Source organism: Rhea americana, unplaced genomic scaffold, assembly GCF_003343005.1.
Source record: "Rhea americana isolate MKP2758 unplaced genomic scaffold, rheAme1 scaffold_512, whole genome shotgun sequence".
Lineage (NCBI taxonomy): Eukaryota > Metazoa > Chordata > Aves > Rheiformes > Rheidae > Rhea > Rhea americana.
In genome coordinates, this window is record NW_028186660.1 from 7753 (window position 1) to 23722 (window position 15970).

The 15970-nt window shown below is 39.1% G+C and overlaps 1 protein-coding gene across 1 annotated transcript in view; it reads right to left on the reverse strand.

The window, feature by feature from the left end:
* Nucleotides 1-11792: 11792 nt before the first annotated feature.
* The window catches only part of LOC146588439 (uncharacterized), a gene marked incomplete at its 3' end in the record, with an annotated part of 67852 nt that continues 63674 nt past the window's right edge, over nucleotides 11793-15970 (reverse strand). The window contains exon 7 of the mRNA XM_085318002.1: nucleotides 11793-11966. Coding sequence (XP_085174128.1) covers nucleotides 11793-11966 — 174 coding nt within the window. The remainder of the gene's footprint in view (nucleotides 11967-15970) is intronic.

Consider the following 15970-nt stretch of genomic DNA (forward strand, 5'->3'; position numbering starts at 1 on the left):
GCCTTAAAAATTTTTTTAAAAAAAGCACTTAAAAGTATTTAAAGTCATTCTAACACAACTTAGCATCTGAGAGCATACCATCTGACTAGTCGATTTTTCAGTAGTTACTGCAAGTGCATGGCACAGCCCTACTGACCCACAGGTACAATAGCTGAAGAGTATGTCCCACTATTAAACAAGTGTCACACTTATATTAAATAAAATGTGCATTTCTGCTGAGCAGAATGAAAACTAATCTCATCTCTCTTGAACTCTAYGCTGATGACACCTTCTGCAACAGACACCTGACAATAGGGACATTTAATGTTTTGATATTAAGCAGATAATTAAATAACAAGCAACAAGATATGAAACCATTAGTAATCACATTTTTWTAATAATGGATGAAGTTGCAAACTAAAATTTAACCACTGAGTACTACTATAACGATTACAAGAACTGAGTGTGTGCCAGAATATGAAAAATGGTCGATCAATCAATCTATTTATTTATAAGTGTTTCAGGCAGAGCTTTCCTACCATCCCTCTGCATTGATGTATGAGGATAGCCTTGAACTACACTGTTCTGAGCAGCTGTTCATTGGGCTGAACCTCTGGCAACAGGAAAGGTTGGGGGAATGGCAGTTTCAGCAACTTCTTTTCCTTGGGCAGAGCCAAGTTGATATTTCCTTAGCTGCATTCCAATTTATATTAGCTGTCTGTTTGGGTTGTGAGGGCATCCAATGTAATACAATGTCACTTAATACATTAAAGACAAAAGATCAGTTATAAAAAGAGGGGGGTTAGATAATTTGTTAAAAGTTCAAAATATTAAGATATATTACTGATGTGTTACTTATCTCACACTTTGATTTAAGGATGGAAAATCATTTTCAGTTAACAAAGTCATGCAATGGTTCTATGAGACAGGCAGTGATTCACCACATTTTACATATGGGAAAGCTGAAGTCCTGTGAGCTTAAAAGGCCAAATGTAAGATGAGAATCAGAATGAAWGATCTTAAAGCTGCATCTTGGAGGTTTTAAGCTTCCAAGTAAATATTTGTCTAGTGTGCTTTCAGAAATATTTCAAATTCCAAGGGCAGGCTTTAGATTTAAGATTAAATCACTATTGGATCATTTTTATAAGTGGTTAGAAACTGTTCAGAGTGAACTCCAACTTTTCCACATCAATTTTCTATACCAACTACTTCCCTCCGTGATGCATCTCTTATCACAGCTGGACCTCTAACTTGTATATAGCCTGATCTGTAAGTGATACAAAAGAAATTTCATCACAACATGGGCTGGTGGTTCTGCAGAAGTTCATGAGCTGTGGTATTTTTGACATGGAAATTGTTTAGAAAGAAGCACCCCTKGTGGATCTGAAGTCTTCTTTCTGGTCAATGCACAGAATAGCTCAGGTGAGCCTCAGTGGTGACCATGTCCCTGACTGTGAAAGTTGTCATTGTTATGGTGTGCGGCTTTGCTCAATCATGACCAAAGCCAAAGGAAAATGGGAATAAGAAAACTATCACAGTACCTTCCCTTGCAGCCTTCTTACAAAATTTAACCCATTCAAACACGACAGCCATGAAGAACACTTCATTCTCACCCTTGTTCTCGTAGATGTCTGTGTTGTCTCACTGCCCATTTGCTGAATAATTTTTCCCTGTAACTATGAGACCTGCTCTCTGATTTCAGGCATATTTGATAGCAATGGTAACCTAAATTGCTACTCAAGTTGAAAACTGCACTGAGAGACAGACAGACYGACCAACCAACCCAAGCTGGTCCTCCTCTTCATGAAAAGGACTTTTATAGCCATTACAAAAGGGGGCCAACTAGAAAATTAATCCACTCATAGCTTTGAACCAGTCATACCACATTCTGCCATTTGCATGCAATCGGACAGGCACTGGACAGGACATATTGATGATACCAAGAACATGAGGGATAGGAAGAAGAAACCAAGAAAGGAGGAGAAATAGGACAGCAAAGTCTTTCATTAGTTATATTACTCACAGCACAACTTGTTAGAGCTAGCAGCCTTGACTATGTTCTGTTTAAATAATACAAAGGTTGAGTTCAAGGACTCWAGGGAAAAAACTATTTGAGCCTGTAAGCATAGTAGAAAACTACTCCATTATTATTCTATGGTTTTATGCATGTGAAATTTGTTCTTTCAGCATTTCCATTAAAAAGTACTCCTGTTAAATACTAAAACTATAGCTTGGTTTAAGTAACTTCACCTGAAAACTCCTGTAAATTTAATGCTATGGTTGGCAGTCCTTTCCTGACACTGTAAAATCTCATAGACAACGTATTTCCAAAAAAAAAAAAAAAAAAAAAAAAAAAAAAANGGCAAAAACAAGAATCACCTATGTTTAAAGTGTACAGAAGTGGTTAAAGATAATGTATTAACAAAGATTCCAAACTATAACATGTTCACTATAGCCACCTCTTTTTTTAACAAATAATTATTAATGAGTTATCTTGTTTATGCACCCTAAAAAGTAAAATAATAGTGGTTTGAACTACTGAAATAATAAAATTGTTGAAAGAATAGATATCATACACACAAAACCATGGGAAAAAAACACCACAAGTCCTTCTTCAAAGGACAGCTAATGAAGTGAAACTAGAGAAAAGATGTATATTCCACTTACTATTGGAGCCATAAGACCCCTTGTACTTCACTGTATGTATGGACTAAAGATCTTCACTCTCAAACTTCTGAATATTATCAGGCACCAAAACTGAACCTTGAAGCAACAATTTAACTGCAAAACCAGACCAAGTTATTTACCCTTGGACTACTTGCCAAAAGAAGTCAATGAATAAAGCTGCTTTGAGAGGACCTTACATACCCATTGAAAGTGGCCGCATTTTTCCAGCRATCAACTGTTTGTTACAGGTTTCCCAGTCTTAATGTTAAGGTTCATAATGTCTTTTCCTTAGGCCATATCCAAGCCTAAGGAATATCCAAAGTTCTATTTTACATACCCTCATAAAAAGGCTTTACGGTCAGGAGAGCGCTTACTTTCTAGTAAGGCAAAATTGCACATCAAAAAATACATACATATGTTTGCAAACTGATTAAGGAAAAGAATCTCACTATAACTTTTTAGCTGTGTTTCAGTTCAGTTTATATTTATCCAAAGAGGTAGACCTGAGGAGTACTTTGTCCATATTGCATACATACTAGGAGGCTTTAAAACTACCCATAGATTATCTATCACTTTTGAAAAAAAATAAAATTATCATTAGGATCCGTTAACAAAAAGACTAAGAGATAAGGAGGTTTCCAGACAAGCCAATAACAGACTGAAAAATTGAATACAAGAGCTCCGAATGCAGTAGCTAAAATTTTTTCACCCTTGAACTTTTTTCATCCTTGAACTTGATTCCCACTACACAAAGATACGAGAAAGAGAAGGACATTAGCTTATATTGCATGTATGAAGAATTTTAAAAATCTAGAGGCTGACTTAAGAGTGGAATTAAATTTACATTCATCTTGCTTGAAAATTCCCACCCATGCTGACTGAATATATATTTAGTTCTATAATAACTCTGTTTACTGAGAACATAATTTAAACAGGTTTCTAAGCATCTTACATTACACACAAAATCTCTAGCAAGGAAAGATTTTACTCCATTCCTCTAACGATCACTATATCTAAGATTCAAGATAAAACGTGCATCAATATATCAGAAAAAGGACAAAAAGCCTGTGGATAAATAAATGTGATTAAATGTTAATAGCTACATAAAGAACATAAAACAAGAATGAAGGCCTCCCCCTCTCACCCTCCTGAGGCCTGTTTGTTTGTTTTTAACCACACTTCCTTTTACAAAGGCTGGCATCTTMAATTTATTCTCTCTCTGTCTCTCTCCTTCCCTCCATCCCACACACACCCCACACGTACACACTGAAAGGGGCACTAGAGTACAAAAAGGTTGCTAACGCTTTTCATTTTCACCGCACATTACAACCATCACCTAACTCTGGGATAACAGAGCAGTAGTACAYGCCCACACAGATGCCCCAAATCTACTTTTCAGTTCACAAACCACATGAAGATAAGACCTTTCATGCAATGTAATTCTAGTAATTCTCTACACAGACTGTAGCCTGGGATAATGGTATACACTTGTGATACTGTTGTTTAAGTGACTTAGTTTTCCCAAGTATTTAAAAAATAGCAAGTGGTTTGTAGAATTACTGGATCAGAAGTCAGACAGTAAGGGCAACATTGCATGTGAGGTTCAGGCTGAGCAGGATTCAAYGCCTAACAGCGATCTCCTGACCTTACCCTGCTCCCGGTTTGGACATTTGGACAGCTGCCTATCTCCAACTCCTACTAACAGTAAGGTCAGGTGGTATCTTCTGAAAATCAGGCTGCTAACCTTTTCTACCTTCTAGTCTGATCCAAGAGGGCTTATTCACATCAGATCAGACTCTTACCTCACCCTGAGTTTTACCCTTAATGCTCACTTGAAGTGCTGCATACTCAAGTTGCTGTGTGACTATTTATCTTCTTATCTATAAGCCTTACATTTACAATCTCCTCATTCCCTGCACATAAATGTAAGCCAGCATAGCTCACATTCACCGAGATACAAGCTACTGCTCATTTGCTGTATATTGAAATGCTCACACAGATTAACTACAGCAGAATAAAGCACTGTGATTCAGCCCCATCTTTCTTTCTTAGTGGTAACATGTTCAGACCTTGCTGATTATAGACACCAAATGGAAAGCAAAAGGATAGGAAAAGGGTAGGCAATCTCCAGGCTCAACCACAGGAAAGTACTTCAATCCCCAACACCGCTAACAAACCTCTGACAACGCCAGCTCACAAAATCTGGGTTTCACTTTCTCTGGGTTTCAGTATAACAGTGACAGCAGTCCTAAGTCTTGGCCTTGTTTGACAACACACTGGAAGGGTTAGAAAAGTCTTCCATACGGCAGACTTGGAACATGCTTACACTAARTACTTGAGGCTCAGAAACTCACTTTCTAAACTGACAGAGGCAGCAAGACTTCTGAGCTTACAAGTTTGTCCGTGGGCAAGTCTCTCTACAGCCTGCTTTCCAGGAACCCTGGATGCTCAGCTCCACAATGACCCCAGCAAGTCCCTCACCTACTCACTGAGATAACAGGGTGCAGGGAGGACCACAGAACATCCTCTCAACTTGCTTGAAATGTGAACGTTTTTGCCAGTCTTCTGTACATCTTTAAAAGTGACATAACAAGATAACTGTAATCAAACTGGCACTTTCCCTCATGACAGGACCACTTGCATGTTCCTGGGAGTTCATGCAAAGCTACAGCAGGGTTTCCAAAGAACCGTGGACGTTCCTGGCACAGTAGCCGTGCCAAGGACAGGGTGCAGCCAGCATAAGGCGCAGGGGAGCCCAGCTCTTTCCTCGTTTGCTCCTTCTCTGTGGCCTGCTCCAACCCTGAGAACAAAACACATTCGACCAAGACACTGCATAGTCAGATAGGCCTTTATTGGGACATTAATGTGCATTTCAATTTCATTATTGTCAGAATTATTCCGCATCTGGGACTTGTATAATTTTTAGCCAAGTAATTGCCACGGTCATTCAAAGAGCTGAAGCCATGGAAGCAGGAGATCGTAATCAGCAGTGACGTGACTTGCACCACAGCTCACTCTAGGGCTGTTGTTTCAGTTTAATGGTACTGACACAGACGGAAAGTGGGAGAGGGAAGAAAAAGACAACAAAAAACAGCGGTAAAACTCTTTCTTGTTCCTGAAGTAACCACAACAGATTATAACCTATACTTCCACTTTCTTCTCAAGTCTAGAGTTAACTGCAGGAAAAATCAATAAATACAATGATACCCTAACGAGGGGCAGTAGTTCATGAAAGTAGTAAAATAAACTGCTGCATAAAATGATCCTTTGTACTGCGGAAAGCCAAACTGAAATATGCTGTGGCAGCTTTGTAATGTAGATGGGAATGGTTCCTATATATTTAGCCAAAAGCAAACGTAATTGAGATTTGACCCTTTCAACTCAGTATAGTACCATTTTTGAAAAGGTGATTTTATTAGAGTACTAAAATCACAGAAAACTCCTGGTGTTGCTTTCTTTTTCCTGCTTTTACAAAACATATCATGGTAGACTCTCTCAAGACTTGACAAGAACTTTTACTTAGACATCAATACAACTACATAAAGGAAATCAGAAGTATCATGGAGAAACCATGTGTAGAAATCGTGGCTTGAAAGATACTGCCACAGTGATTGTGGAAATACCAGATAAAAATTGTTCTCTGTTTTCCAAGGTACTGCATACGCACATTTTAGCTGTTCACCTACAGGTTTAGTTGTATAGTTCTTCGCTATGAAGAACAATTTAAATAATAATAATAATATTTTTTTCCTCAATGCTACACAGAGCAAGTTAAAAGTCTTCATAGCCAGTCCTCTGCTTTAACCAGGAAAATAAGATCTCAGAACCTGAAAGGGAATGGACTTCGATCTCGCTGTCAGAGATCTCTCTGTACTAACTCTGAGCAGAAAAGCAGATCTGCCCACATGCATAATGCCAAACTAAAAATCTTTGTAAGCAGAGAAAGTCTTATAACTCCTCCCCATTACAGTCATGTTTTTTCTAACCTGCGCCCACAATACAATTCTCACAGGAAGACCAGTTCAGCATAACTGATCACAAGTTACACTCCAAAAACGCCTCTTGAATTGTATCCCTGAATATATCCTTCCAGAACCTAGGCAGCTTCCCACAAGACTGCATATTTCCACAGCTTTTTATATCTACCTGCTTAGGATAGCAAGCTAAAGGTTGAAAGGCAGTATAAAATCTGGAGAGGAACAAGAGTAATGCCCCGAGGAAAGCAGGTGGGTACAACAGCTACTTTTGAAATCAGAAGCAGCCCAGGGCTGCAGTGAGACTCTCTTCTAGCACTTCTCCCAACCGTACCCTCTGGGCTCTGGCAATACTCTTCAACAGGCGTGAGCATTTTGGACCCTAGCAGCTTCGGCTAACACAAGGAAGAATGTAAATAAATTGCAATACAATTGAAAATGCCCTTGCTCTGAGTAGGTAGGTGCATTAAAAGCCACAATATAGGGCCAAAGACTAAAAGTGTAACACCACAAAAGCTGAAGATCAGTTTCATCAAATGCGCAGAGATTAATTAGCTGCATCAGGCTACAAGTATGACATGAAAGAGCAAGTGCTGTATGAGGAATGCACCGTACACCGCAGCTCGTATCAGCAACCCATGCTAGACGTTAACTGGAACAGCTGTCAGACAGCACACAGTTCTGCACAGCATTATATTCGGCCTAGTAGCACTTTGGTCCAGTCTGTCATTAAGCTCAGTTTATTCGTATCTGTCTGAGCCTAATACTGTCTGCTAGGTGGTGCTGTGGGATGGCTTTTCTAGAGGCAGAGAAAACATTTTTTCCCTTTCTCATTGCTCACTGAATTTTCTTCCTTCCTTATGAGAACAGCTGCAGCATTTTCTGTTTCTCGGTAGTACTAAACGTGCTGTGCCTAGTCGCTATTWGCTGTAAAGCCTATGCTGGCTCCCCAGAAGAGTCAGCAAAAATACTTGTGCCTAAAGTGTTCACCTGCACATGTCCATACCCATGCAGGATAGAAACAACCTCGGATGAAGGCAGGAGGTATTAATATCTACTCTGAAGATTTCCAAATCTGCATTCTCCTTCGGTTCTGGAAGCACAGGACATTCAAGCAAACTAATTATTATTGACCAAACAGGATTTAGAACAGACACACACTTGCAAATTAGCATGGCTTCAAAGGAGAGGGTAAATCTAAAATCCCYTGAAATTCCAACAGGGGAAATACAGACCTTTTTTTCTCCATCCAACTGCAACTTATTTCCTCAGGGAAAGGCAAAAGCTTTAGAGGACAACCCCCTGATAGGGAATAAAATCAGAAGGATGCCTTTTTAGGCTTCATTTTTTTTCCAGGTAAGAAGGAATAACTGGCAGAGCAGAATGCTATCACGGCTGTCATACCCACAGTATCCTAACCGCTGCAGACCAGGGTTGCACTACTCGGATGTGTCAAAACATGCTGAGCTAATGACCTGGAGGTAAATGCAAGGCCATGACCCTTATTTGTCCGTCTAGGGACATCCATCTGTTCCACATAACGTTGTGTCAGTTTAGCCAAAAGATGATGAATAATCCTAACCCATTCCTCTTAGCAAAAGGGATTWAAAAAAAAAAAAAGGAAAGCTAAACACAACCATCCCCTAAGTGAGTAAATGCAGTATTACTGCATCAGGTGATGATGTCAGGTACATCTTGCATTTGATTTGCAGATCTTGTCCAGCGGCCCATGAACATCAAATCCAAGAAGAGCGTGGCTGTAGGCAACCTAGACCGTAATGGGGTGTGTGTGTGTGTGTGTGGGGGGGGGAGACGACAGAAAGGAGATGYGATCTGCGCATAGAGCGCTGCAAACCACTGAGGGCTCCACCAAAGTTACGCTACCAGAGACGCAGAGGGGAAAAAACATGAGAAAGCAGGCAGAATTCTGTTCACTTTTTCTAAAGGAAAATAGAGACCAAACCACATAGGAGCGATCATTTTAGAAAAATCTCATACACTAATACCGGCTGGTGTCTCTTGTCTCGGCTGACTCTTTCCCTCTAGATTTTGCAAGTAAGCCTGTACTTCAGAAAGCTCTGCTAGGGAAGTGTTTGAACTGCAAGCTGGGGAGGAGTTGCCAGTCTCCTATAAAATCTGAACAACGATGTGTTTTGACAACCACACATYGAAATCTAAAGTACAGTGGACCAAAAATGGCTTCTGAAGAGGATGCTTTAGTATGCGATTACTAAAGAAGGAAGCAGCTACTTGATGCTGAAAATAAAACAATTGCCACAGTCTTTTAATGCAAAACTGGAACAGAGGAGACTGAATAATGTAAGGAAATATCTATAAAAATTCCACACTGGTTGAGTATTGGACAGTACTTATGTATCGAACAATATTTTTTCTATTGAACTCTATTTTTTAATAGAGTCTTCAAGAAGAAAAATAATAAACAGCAAGGGGCAATACATGAACCCCTTGCTGAGTTGGTACTATCAGAGAGGCCTGAAAGATGAACAGACAGTACACAACTGGCCTAGTTGAGATGCATTTCAGTGTATTGTGGAACCAGTTAAGGAACAAGCTGGTATACTGAAAATCATTTTGAAGTGGCTTTATTATTTAAACTGTCTAAACTAGAAGACTGGGGAAAAAAAAGGAAGAAAACATAGGAGAGAGCCTTTCTTTTGATCTTGATATTGATCTTACCAAAAAAATTCCAAACCAAAAAACACAATTAAACTCTACACATTTTACCAGACAGCTTCCTTCCTAAAGACTAAATCACAAAGCCGAAGAGACCAATGTAAAATCCAAGAGGTGACCTCCATGAGTCCCCAGGGCAACAATCTCCTGAGGTAACTKTAGGGACCCAAGCTAGTGGCAACTCAGAGGTTTCTTGGCATGCACTACACGCTTAATGTGAAGCTATCACATGGTTTCCATTTTTAACACAGCATATTTTTAAGTATTGTCCAAGTATCTTTAGCTAGTAACTGCTGCTTTAAAGAATAACTATATCTAAATAAAGGAATGACAAGCATTTGTGAGAGGTGCCAGAAAAAAAGATATGGTAACAATTAGTATTAGGTTCAACTTTCACCTATGCATCTGTCTTTAACGCATATAATCTGCCCCTCCACTCCCTCATGTTCTTCCCCTAGGGCTGTAAAATCCAAGAACAGTTTTGCAGATGAGGCACCAAGGTGTAAGTGAATTCAGAGACTGGTTCAAGAATGTACTTGGAGTCCAGATTCAACCTGGGTCTTCCAATGTAGAGGACTCCCTCGCTTGTTGCTGGGTCATTCTCCCAGTCTAAGCTATAAGCAAAACACTGATATACTAATGGCTGTGCAGACTAAACTGTCCCAAGTCTGGTTTACGTGATGCTGGAAAAACRTTAGAGACCAGCTTCTTTCCTGTAGGCAAAATTCTACAACCACGCATACACCAACAATGAGAATAGTGATTAATTTAACAGGAAAAACGAAGAAAATGTTATATTGACTAACACTGCTGCTGTCTGAAGGAATTTCCTAGCTCCAAAAAGCTAGGATGTTTAGAAAAAAAATAAGATTAAGCACCTGAGCTCTACAGAATACGGAGGATCCTGTAAGCTTCACATCTGCAGACACAGTGTACACAGTGGGTTCAATTCATACTTTTAAAGAAACAAGATCTTTGGACAGCCAAAAATTTGAATCAAGTGAAATTTCTACTGCTGTTTCCTCACAAACTGTAATTTCATTTCTGCAAAACACATGGTCTCCTAGAACAAGGATCAACCCCAACAGTGACATGGTTCTCAGAAATCTATAATAACAATTCAGTAATCATCAAAATAGTCGGGAGAGGAAGAAGCAACTTAGTAACAAAGGTCTAAGTCTCCAAAAGGTTTTTACAAACAGTGAGAAAAATGAAGTGATTAACAAGAGCACCTTACCCATATCTTATAAATAAATTATACCACACTAGTCACAGAATGAATTMTCTTGGGGTATTATGGTAAATATGTGAGATAAATCCAAAGCTCTGTTAATATAAGGAGAGATTACCTACATTCTTCAAACCTGAGGGAATATATCAAAATTGACTGTAACGCCCTCTAACAGTCATAAAAAGCCAGAGCATTAATATATACAAAAGAATGCAAAAGGATGACCACCTCCTTTCTTCCCCCAAATTTCAGGAGTCATCTCAGCACACACACCTTCACAGAACTACCAAAAGCTCTGTCTAAAACCCAGGGCACTTTATTAAGCTTCAGGAATTTGTTTCTTATATGAAGGAGAGAAGGAAAGGGGACTTATCTATAACAATTTGGCAATAAAACACCAGTGAGGTACCTGTACTTAGCACTTTCTGGAAACATACTCATTAAACACAGTCCATTTTCTCAWTTTTTATGTTGATTTATCTTGTGCACTTCTCTACTGCCACACATCATGCAGACATGAACCCCAATCCCCCYACTCACCATGATTAAAGGGCCTCCTCCTATGAAAGTGCATCTACTAATTGCACCTATGATGGACAGAGCAATCAGTGCTTACCTACYGGCTCGCTGAAATGAGCTATATGCGATTGTGGGGACATGAGGACAGGGTGTAAAAAGACACTTGCTACTGATATGTGCCAAGACTCTGATTTTCAAGTCCCCCCTCCCGCCCCCATTTTTTTCACATGAACCACAATCAATCATCCTGCAGTCTCACACAGCAGCAGCTCTAAAGTAGAGCCATATTAGATGATACTCTAGGTGATTTTAGACTGAAAATGCCTGATGATTTGCTTATGCACTTCTTTAATGTTCTTCTTCCAATATCAGTAGCTGTCAAGTTTGGCAGAACAAAGTATTAGTCTTGGAGAAAAGGRCTCAGGGGAATGAGGAAGGATTGCTAAGTGACTTCCTACCAGGACATCTATATTTCTACCTAGGCCACATGCAAGCTCGTGCACAGAGGCACTTGCTTGTGCAGTTCACACCCTCATTCTGCAACACTAGTGAAACTAGATAACGTCATATAGTTGGATAGYGACATTACTCGGTGGACCTGAGAAAAGGTGAATGACTATGATAATAAAAGATGGGGAAAATTTGATAAAGTACTGCACCGGGAAGTATGAGTTGGACTTTTGGCATATACTTATTTCAACTACTAAATGAGATAAAATAAACTGTACCACTTCACCTTCGTTGAAGATCCAAACTAACAGGTTGGCATTTGGTGGCATTTCAATAACTGACCATGTACCAAAGGAGTTGTTTCTYCTCCACTCTTCAAAGTTTTCCAACAGTCCACCTGCCCTCTGACAAGCATCATAGCTGCTATTAAAAAAGATGCATTTCTGCATCACCTAAGAATGACAGAGACCAGAAAACATGAAAACTTGAATATTGAAGCATTACACATCTGAGTTCATGWGATAATAGTTCAACTAGAGATTTAGTCATAACTGCATATTTTAACTTTAAAAATGTCCTTAAAATGCAGCTTATTAAACTCTTTACTTAGGACTAACACTATTTCTACCATATGAAATGATAATTTAGTTATCTCAAAAGGTTTGGCATAATGTCAGCAATGCATTTTATATTGGTCAGGTTGATTTCTGTGTTCAGATATGGGTAAATATCTCAGATAGGCACAATTTTTGCATTGCATGGTCTTCATTATGAATTTGGATTACAATCATCTGCTTTTTATCTTCAGAGGAACTTTCTTGTATTTCTTCACTCTTTTCTATTTGACCATGAATGGTGGCAAGTTTCCTCCTCTTATTATTCAGGCAATTGATTTTATAGCAAAAGACACTCCAAACTGGTGGCTTCAGGCATGCTGGACAGACATGTAGGCTCCATTTGTTTTACTTGCATGCTGCCACAATACAAACTTGCACCTCTACTTTCCCCTTTTACAAGAAGCCTAGACTGAACCTCTGATAGAAAATCCTAATAGCTAGGGYAGGTTGCAGAGCAACTTGCTCACAAATGTGAATGACAATGTATCCCTGACTGAACTTCTTCAAAGAGATCAACACAATTCTAAAAGCTAGCACTGATTTTGTTGTTTTTCCTTTTGTTTCACTAATTCCAACGCTAGCGTAACACTTGCTTTTTTCTTTCTTCATGCCTTTCTTGTATAGCACGTCTGTGTATCTATAAAAATGTACGGCATTTTCTGGATATACTTGAACATATTTCATTCATTACTACCAGGACATTGTCTCATACACATTTCAATAGACAAGTCTGAGTGAAAACTTGAGCCTGAACACTTGCCACACTGTTGGTGGTTAAATGTTATATTTTCTCATTCTCTACTTCAARTGAGTTGAAATCAGATCTCTCATGACGTGGGGAAGTTGTGTGTTTTCTAGTGTGGTCTTAATCACAARAGTTCACTCTGAACACTACTAGAAAAATGGGCATACATGCCTTCAAAATACTCAGTGAATGCAACAGATTGAGCTACAGAGACACGTATTGCTGCAGGACCGGACTACTGAAAATGGACATGTCTGATGGAACAACTTTGAACCCCACCTGTAGATATGGTAAAAAAGAGCAGCATAGCGCTTGTCTGCTATGTTGGATAGACCAAACTGAGCATATAATGYAGTCTGCACTGGCTGGCTTATCCTGTTCCAAGTTTATTGCAACATCCTGATCTTTATCTTCAAAGTACTAATTAAATACAATTCAAAATAAACTATGTTCATGCAACGGTGCAGCTACAGATTCTGACTGAGAGACCTAGGGAAGCTTTCCATTGGCTTCAATAAGCGTTGGCTCAAGCTCTTAAAAGGCAGGAAGTAGGAAAGTTAATTTCCTATAAACTCTGGGTTTTATTTCTCCCTCACATAACCATTTTTATAATAATAGCTAGATGCATCTCAGACTGAATTTAAGATCCAGTTCCTAAGCTGATACAAACATTCACCATTCTGCTCAAAACAGTTATGCCTATTTGCCACAGCTCAAGATCCTGAGCATGGTACGGTTAATGGCTGAGATCATGTTGCTTTGGGGGTTCTAGGTAAGACTCTCTGCTTTGCTCCCAACCCTCCTGGTAAGCAACGGAGCTTGAGAGCCTGAAAGGCTGGCACCTCACTGTTTTTTCTGTCTATGGCAAACATGGAAACAGAATGAAAATACTGATTTATCTGAGTTTCAGCTGGATGCAAGAGCTTCAGTGTCACGTTTACGGCTTGTGCATTAGCTGYATACAGTGTCATTTATCAGGGGCTGCAAAGGAGTTCATTAACTATTGAAGCAGCACATCAGCAGGGAGACAGCACATGAAAACAAATAAAGTAGGTCTCTGGGGTGTGTGATATATCCTGAATGCCTAACACTTTTAGCAGGCAAGCTTCTCTAGACCACCCTCCACATGCATTAAGAGAAAAGCAAAAGAGAATGCTATAGCATAATTGCTAAATACGTGCCATTTCATCTATMAGGCAACAGTAAGCCAGGAGAGGCCAGGATATGCACACTGATTTACAAAATAATTTATTAGAAAAATTAATGAGATGCAAATACATCACATTTCCAAAAACCTCATCAAGAGGTTTTACTGTCCAGTCCCTGGTGGTGATTTAACACGTTTTGAGCTTCGGTGAGGTCCAGATCCTATTTTTAAGCCTATTTATACCTTTTAATGCCCTTTCATCTCTAACTTTCTCCATGACTATAAATTACTTGTCGCTATATATTTGCAGATCCAGTTTAACATCCMTTTGCTTAAGTTTCGGTGAGAAATTTCTCGAGAAAAAGGAAAGCCCAAGCTCAAGTCATAAGCAGAGCAGAGAATACCACATGACTTCAGTTGAGCACATGTGTAAGCGATCTGTGGAAGAGAAACCAAATTAATCAAGTGCTTAAACTGAGTATTTATCTCTCCATACCTTAACTGTTTCACTCGTAAAAATAAGTTTAGTGCTGCGTGTGACTAAGAATATTGTTTCTCTCAAAATTCTTCTGAAATGCACTAAAAGCAGCGTTAATGTAGTAACATGTCACTAAAACTGTATAGGAAAAAAGTTCTACTGAATTGTTTTCTTTTGGAAACAATTTCTGTTTTGGAACAAACAAATTCTCATACTATAGCTATGTCCCATTCGAACCTCTTAAAAAAAAAAAAGAAAAAAAGTAGTCTGATGTGTCTTTTGCTTTGAGATTGTTTTTTTCTTCTTTTGGCTTCGATTATATTTAAATTATTGAAAAAGTCCTCACTTAATGGCAAAGGAAGCAAAAGATTCACACAGGGCACAGGGACAGCTTGCTAATTAAAATTCATATTTAACCTTGCAATACAGGACCCAGACAGAAGCAAAGTAGAAAAAAAATTAAAACAATATGCGAGATAGGAATCTTTAATCAACCTTGTTGCATCAGCCTAGCATTCCACCTAGTCTTCTGGGGTTACCCAGCACCACTTTGAAAATGGATTACTTTCCACCAAAAACAATGCCAAAAAGGGGCTTTAGTTCTCCTGAGGGAAATTAGAACAGCCTGGATCATCAWATGGGAAAAATAATCATTATCAGTAGCACTCAGAAAAGGTGGTGGGGGGTGTGTGTSGGGGTGAAACCAGACTGCAGTTTTAGAACACTTCATGCCATACACATGCATTTAAATATCAGTGCGAAGCAGCAAAAGCTTGTGGGTTTGTGATGCCAAAGAGCTTCTGCTTCCTCTAGTGGACAACGTACACAGCTGGTTTTGCTTAAGAGGGTTTGCTCAGAAATGTACCTTGTTGTAACTAGTCCTGCAGAGGGTAAGGTACTGAAATCAGGTAGAGTATTGTATACCCTCTATTAACAATTCAAAGTGAAAATAGACGCATGTGGAACCTGTACACGCTAACAGATAAAAAAAAAAACATCAAAAGGACTCAGTATCACTGAGTACACATATGTCTTTAACCTGGGATCCCTTGTTTTAGGTAAGAGAAATTTTCCAACGTGCCCTGCCATCACCATCACCCAGAGACTCTGCCAGGGAGTGACCCACCATGGAGCTCTGTGGTGCCAGCTGCCAGCATGAACACAAGGCTCAGACCCCTTTACAACCAGGCTAACTATAACTTGCGATCTAATGCAAAAACTTAATTCTAACCTCAGCAGCAGCAACATACAGCTGGCAGGAACCCTGAAAAAAATGTTGAAGTATCATTTCCCAGATGCTGTGAAGCTGAACCGAGATTTACATTAAGGCAGTTACAGCAAGATCCTTGATAAGTTAGTTTTTCCATTTTCTTTCTTTCTTTTTTTTTTTAAAGTAGCATTTTTGGGGAGGTGAGAAATTCTGAAAGTAATGTTAGCTAGAATTCATTGACTTTTTTTTTTTTTTTTTT